Source organism: Micromesistius poutassou, assembly GCF_964030765.1.
Source record: "Micromesistius poutassou genome assembly, chromosome: 13".
NCBI lineage: Eukaryota > Metazoa > Chordata > Actinopteri > Gadiformes > Gadidae > Micromesistius > Micromesistius poutassou.
In genome coordinates, this window is record NC_140283.1 from 2,927,483 (window position 1) to 2,934,982 (window position 7,500).

A 7,500-nucleotide genomic window follows, 5' to 3' on the forward strand; every position below is an offset into this window, starting at 1 on the left:
GTTCACCCTGGAAGAATGAGGTCACATGAACCACTTTAAACACACAAGAGGACGACTCAGCAGACTCGTTGGAAAGATACGTTGGAAAAATATGTGTGTATTATACATTCGTGGAAATTTACGTTGCAACTGTGTGTGTGTGTGTGTGTGTGTGTGTGTGTGTGTGTGTGTGTGTGTGTGTGTGTGTGTGTGTGTGTGTGTATGTCTGTCTGTGTGTGTGTGTGTCTGTGTCTGTGTGTCTGTGTGTGTGTGTGTGTGTCTGTGAGAGTGTAAAGTCCTCACTTTAATGTCTGCAGCCTCATTTTCTTCCCATGCTTGTTGTCCCCGATGGCGCTGTCAACGTCTGCGTGAACCATCTCTGCCTGGAGAGTCAACCAGAATATCATTCTGATAACATCGTCAGGAACATTCTAGTATCACCACACGTACTGAAGCTTACTTCATGCGTTTTCCTAACACCACTGACCAGAACCAGAACGCGATATCTTAAATAGAATAACGTTCATGTTGACTTATTCAGGGCACTATTTATGAATAATGATTAAAGAAATGGATGCAAATGAATTTCTTCTGTGCCTTAATAGACCACACGATGTTGTCCCGCTGACACAGGGACGACATGTTTGTAGTGCTAACAACATGACACATAGCGGTCGCCACCATATCAAGGTCTATGGGGCAAACACGCAGGTCAGGTTTACTAAAGACAGACACCAATGGCTGACTGGCGTGTTTACACATTAAGACCCGTAGGAGTCAGAATAGCGAACCACAGCTTTCACACCGTGGAGGTTTGACCTGAAGTGACGAGCACTCGCACACGCTCCTCAGTGTAGTGGATGGACGTGTTTTGTAATAGTTGACTTATTGTCATTTACGGCTGTGTGTGCACAAGCGCTCCGCCCTCAGCCTGACTATGAATATGTGTTTATTTTACTCAAACTCAATCCCGGCTGGTTGTTTTCACTCCGAATGGCTCCGGTGAACTGCAGTAACTACAGTATGCTATATGTCTAGCTGCTTAATGTCTGACACTAAAGTTTGGATATAAGAGAGTGGTATATTAAAAAAATCTGATATTATAAAAACATAATAAAAGTAATTCTGGAAACATATACAAAGCAATAATTATAAACAAAAATAGAAATACACCTTACACACCTTACTCTCACAATAATAAGATCAGCCAACAATAAAACTACACACACACACACACACACACACACACACGCTCACACACACGCACAGCTCCCCCACCGACGTAACCTTCAGATTTGCAACACTTGCGCAACTGTGTGAGCAAAGGATTTCCGAGCGCTTGGCCACGAGGGCGACACACACACACACACACACCTCCACCTCGTCGCAGTGGAAGAAGTGGATGTCCGGGTTGTGCTGCTCGCTGTCCTGACACACCAGCAGCAGCACCGACTGGTAGCGGGTCTGGTTGAGCACTGGCTGGCAGTGGTGCACTGTGGGTAGGGGGAAGTTCTCCAGCTCCTCCTGCAGATGGAGGGAGAACACACGACCTCAACATGAGGGTGACCAGCGGGGTATCTGATCCAGTGCCAGTGACTGGAGCTACACATCACACCGGTTCCAAAGTCCCCAGAGCAGCTGTGATTAAAATGAGGAGGGATTCAAGGTGCAGACGAGTGTGATGATACAACCAGGTTACATTACAATCAATATCGCTTTGATTTCTTTATTACTCTACAACACGGACACTGCACAATAAGAAGAAAAGCATAAGAGACCATAGAGAAAAATAGAAGATGGAAAACAGAAGGAGAGAGAGGAGAAAGAGAAGAGACAGAGAACAATAAAACAGAAGGGACAAAGGAAGCGAGGAGAAGTGATGGAGGAAAGGAGAGGATAAGATGAAGTCAGCGTAAAATAGATGAGCTGATAGAGGAAAGAATAGAACAGAAATGGAGACCAAGAAGAGGAGAGAGGGGGAGAGGGAAACGACGAGATAAAAGGAGAAAATGCAGAAGGAGAAGAAGCAGAAGAAGATGAGCGTGAAGGTTTGAGGAGCAGTACCTGCGTGTCACAGTCCAGCAGCCGCACCGCCTTGTCTGTGACCTGCAGCAGCATCTCCTGGGTCCAGATCTTGTCTTTGGAGTCCAGGAGGACCAGCTTCTTGATGGCGTCATCCACGGTGGCGATGGACTCCGACTTGGCCATCATGAAGGTGGAGAGATGCTGAGGGGGGATAAGCTATGATGTTACCGACACGCTGGAGCCCGAAGCAGGGGTTGTAAATTCTGGGGGTTATAAAGTCTTAAAAGTAGCAGATTAACTGTACTAAATCATAAATGACCACGACGTCAGAGATTAAGGGAAATTAGTTAAATTAAGTCAAAATACTGGCTTCTCCGACAACAATGCTCAAGCCAGTTGATCCTCCGGTGAAATAACGGTTAGGGTTGATTATTCTCGTTGTGGCCTGTGTGTTACGGTTCTCTGTTCTCTGAGTAACCCGGGTTGCCAGATATAACCAATTGGCACACAAACAGAGGGTGCTGCAGCCATGGAAGCAAGCAACCATACTGGATCCACTGAGATTGAACTGGATTCTACCAGACCTGAAAAGCCTCATCCTCTTTCTAGAGAGCTCTGTGATCAGAGCCGTGCTGTGCATGTAACAGCTTAGAGCCCAGAGTGTTTTCAAGAGCCTGAGATGGCTTATACTTTGCAAACAATAAATAAAATGCTAAAGTATACATTAGCGGATCACACTACAGCGTAGGATTTGCTTCGAGACTGGGGAGGAGGGGGAAGGCGCAGACAACCTTCCCAATATGTTTGGACTGCAGTAGCCATTTTAAATGCTTGGTGTTAATGTGTCATATCGTACCTTCAGAGACGTCATGGTATTGACACTGACCATCATTTTAATTGGAGCATATAACCACATAAGCATAAGCAATGCAATTGAACAATTTGATGATCACGACATTTGTCTATTTCTAGTGTGTGTTGAAACACTCCTTGGTTGTTAAGTATATGGGGACACAGCAATCACAGCCAAGTATGACCAAGGTAGTGCCCTCCCACGCAAAGGTACGTCGCATTGTGGAGCTAGAAGAGCTAAAGGTTAATGATTAAAGGTGCACTGTGTAGGATTGAGTGGCATCCCGTAACTAACTGATAACCCTGGCGCTGGCACGCCTCCCACGACCCCGAGCTCTTCTACCCCTCTCTGTCCAATGGCACTCAATTCGACACACTGCACCCTTAAGTTTCCATGGTTATTCACAGCATCGAAAAAAGAACAACAACTGCAAAACAGTTGCTTTAGAATATTTTGTACAAAATAATAAAGTTATGTGGTTCTGGACATTTAACAACAAAATAATACGTGTAAAAAGGAAGAACTGAAATAATGCCATAATCACTTAGTCACTTATCAATTAGCCAAAGACGGAGCTAAAGTATAGCACCGGTAGGTATTTGAATACTTTAACCTCAGAACAAAGTACACCACGAGTGGCCGTAGGTAGCGCTTACCTCGACGTGATACTGCGACGTCTCCTGCATGATCACATTGGAGTTGGAGTATTTCTTCCGCTGTTCTGTGGGTTGGAAACAATGACATTTAATACAACCCTGTGTTTCCCTGTGTAGTCACAGTGAGATGCCAGCAGTGCCACTGACCTGAATACCACATGTTGCCCGCAGTGCTGACACAATCAGTCTGATTAACGCAACAAGCTGCTGAGGCTTAAAGGGTCAGCAATAAGGAAACGGAAAATCAATTCATGTTTACGGGATCAATGACAAGAGCACTGTTACACACACACCTGGTAATCAATAACCACTCAATACCTCCCACGCTATATACACTGGCACGTTATTTTTTTCATTTAAATCATATTTCTGTGAGTGTTTAAAGAATCAAAGCCATCTACCCAAGCCATGAAGACTTTGTTGCAGACAGCAGTGCGATAGGGGTAGTTCAGGACAACAAATATTATTACTAATACTAGTAATAATATATCAATTACTATACATTACTATACAGTACTGTACAGTACTATACTATACAGTAGAAGCAGTATTTGCATTATTAACAATACACATCTTTTCCAATAATAACTTTCCAATAATAACACCTCACATTGCAGCTCCAACATGATTGAAGATTACACATAGCATTCAGACATTTACCCCGGGCCAAAGATCTCTGGCACCAATTTACAGCTGGACACCTCAGACTTTGGCATAAATATCATTGAATACGTGTTACATACTTTATTGATAATAAAGTATTCAGGCAGCCAAATCTGACAAGGCAGCCAAATCTGATATAAGAGATAAAGGCATGTTTTTCAAACCCAAATTATTAAAGCTGACAATGATCACATCTACTGCTTTACTTGCTTTACTGAAAATGTACACCATTTCAGAAGGATGCAAGCAAGGGTTACATGTAAATATGTTTGCTTATTGTTGCTTATTTCCCAAATCAACAGTCTGCAGGTAACAACTCAATTAAAGTAAATAAGGGCTGGTCTCTCTAGCCTATATATGCTGCCAAGCCTCATATCAAATATCTCTTGTCCCACCCTGATTCCATGCAGACTTGTGTGCTTCATGCTGGATGTAAAACAAAGGGTTTCTGTTTGCATAGCTTCTGACCACAGCGTGCCCACAGGCTCCACATTCCATCCAGTGATGTTTCCAAATTCAGTCTGATTTAAACATGGTCCAATACCCCCCTATTCATCTCCCCGTGCACGTAGGACTTCATGGAACAATAACACTAGGCATCCACGTAACCGGTGTCACACCTCGATCCTGACGTCTACCGCCTAACACGCCTCCTCTCCTGGTCCCACCCCACTTCCCGTATGTCCGGTCCTTCCCTGCTTGACTAGCGCCGTCTGAAATACAAGCGGGCAGGTGTCTTGAAAACCGAGCCGGCCCCATGCCTTATTAATGACTGACTTTTATGCCAATCAATTCACAACGCCGCAACAGCTCGCAATGAGAACCACTTAGCGGGCAGATGGGCAGATGCTCAGGGCTCTGCGGAGCCACTAGCCAGCCCTACACACGGCTGTCTGGCAGGTCTTCAGCTCTACTCATGGACCCGGATCAGACCCAAAACGGACAGGAGTCAATGACGCCTGAGCTGTTCACTACACCTGACCCTGGACCAGTAGCACACCCTGACCATGGACCAGTAGCACACCCTGACCATGGACCAGTAGCACACCCCTGACCCTGGACCAGTACCACACCTACACCCCTGACCCTGGACCAGTAGCACACCCTGACCCTGGACCAGTACCACACCCTGACCCCGGACCAGTACCACACCTACACCCCTGACCCTGGACCAGTAGCAAACCCTGACCCTGGACCAGTAGCACACCCTGACCCTGGACCAGTAGCACACCCTGACCCTGGACCAGTAGCACACCCTGACCCTGGACCAGTACCACACCTACACCCCGGACCAGTAGCACACCTACACCCCTGACCCTGGACCAGTAGCACACCCTGACCCTGGACCAGTAGCACACCCTGACCCTGGACCAGTACCACACCTACACCCCGGACCAGTAGCACACCTACACCCCTGACCCTGGACCAGTAGCACACCCTGACCCTGGACCAGTACCACACCCTGACCCTGGACCAGTACCACACCCTGACCCTGGACCAGTAGCACACCCTGACCCTGGACCAGTACCACACCCTGACCCTGGACCAGTAGCACACCCTGACCCTGGACCAGTACCACACCCTGACCCTGGACCAGTAGCACACCCTGACCCTGGACCAGTAGCACACCCTGACCCTGGACCAGTAGCACACCCTGACCCTGGACCAGTACCACACCTACACCCCGGACCAGTAGCACACCATACCAACCATTCAGTTCTGTAGTACAATGATGGCTAATGGTATAATAATTATGATCAGATATATTCAGTAGGGCAAAGGTAGCGCCCTGAACTGAGAGTGATGTAATGAAACCAGCTAGGGTATGAGTCACAAGCGGGTAACGAAGATTACAACAGCAAAACAAATGATGTTGATTTAGCATTTTTATGACGATACATTTGTTTAATGATAGGATAATTCCTAACCATCCCGACATGTTTTTGATGATAACTCCAGCGCTGTGTGGTGCGGAGGTATGCCACTGTGTCCGTGCCGATCTGACCATATGTCCCCTGAGGCATGCCCAGAACACATTTTGCAACAAGCTCGTCCTCCCATGAGTGTCCCATGTGTGTGTATCAGAGTTCTCACTATGATGCACTGTAGGCAGAACATGCTTAATGACTGATGTGTAGTCTTCATGGTTGAATATTAAGTATATAATATTAATCTATATATCTGAATTGAGGTCATAAAGATATATCTGTCTGTTATCCAGTCCAGTGGACTATCACGTGATCACTATAATATATTTTACACCCCTTCTATTCTCAGCCCGGTCCTGGCACAACATAATCAATAGTGCAATGATAAACAAAGTTATAACATTGTAACTTCAGCAACAACAGATGACGGTGCTGCTGAACGAGAGAGACTTCAGATGATGATTTCATGTGATTCGTCAGCCTGCTGCTTACATAACATTGAGCAGCAACAGCCACCCCTCTGACTGGGACGTAGGGGACAGCGGACTCACACAGCGAGGAGAGACACGCTGCAACCTAGTCGCCACGCTGTGAAAAGGTAACAGAGACCATCTGCCACACAGGAAACACTTAGGCTGAAAAACAACCTAACGTCATCACACACACGCCAACGCATGCAGGCGCCCACACACAAAAACAAGCACCCGCAGAGTGAAAAGCTCTAAATAGCTCGGTTGCTTTTGAGCATTGGTAACGTTTGCTCACTATACAATTAACACAATAATATAAACAATACAATACAATACAATACAGCCCATTCAAATATGCCATCAAAACATTTGAAATATTTCTGTCTGTCATTGCAGTCTGGAATGACTTTGGAGTGAGGATTGGATTCTGGATCTGTGACTTTTAATGCCGTGTAAAGAATGTGTGTGTCTGGGTGTAGTAGTTAATGAACCAGCCAGGACAGGAAGTGGGGAGAGGCAGAAACAGGCCCCGCCCCCCTCACTTTCTTTCAATGCCTCTCTTATTCACCTGCGAGACATGGGGATCCCCACCCTGTTCCTACCGCGCATTAAAAACAAACACACCCTGCTCTCTCTCTCTCTCTCTCTCTCTCTCTCTCATGCTCTCTCTCCATCCTTCTATCAATGTGTCACGGTCCATTTCTGCCACACAAACACACACACCCATAACACAATTAGCCGATTAGCCAAACACCCTGCAAGTGGTTATTAAGGTGAGCCTTTGCAGCCGTGATAGGGAGCGGTGAATAGCTATGATGCCTGTGGTAATGGGGGATTGTATTTACTTATAACATATATAAGCCCATACACCATTCAGGACGATAAGAAGGCCAATCCCACGGTAGACGTAGACGCACATAGACACA

The 7,500-nt window shown here is 46.2% G+C and overlaps 1 protein-coding gene across 1 annotated transcript in view; it reads right to left on the reverse strand.

Annotated features, from left to right (window-relative positions):
* eps8l2 (EPS8 signaling adaptor L2) overlaps positions 1-7,500 on the reverse strand; it is a 16,507-nt gene that overhangs the window by 8,078 nt on the left and 929 nt on the right. The window contains 5 exon segments of the mRNA XM_084477811.1: positions 283-287; positions 290-362; positions 1,354-1,503; positions 2,044-2,205; positions 3,514-3,578. Coding sequence (XP_084333937.1) covers positions 283-287; positions 290-362; positions 1,354-1,503; positions 2,044-2,205; positions 3,514-3,578 — 455 coding nt within the window.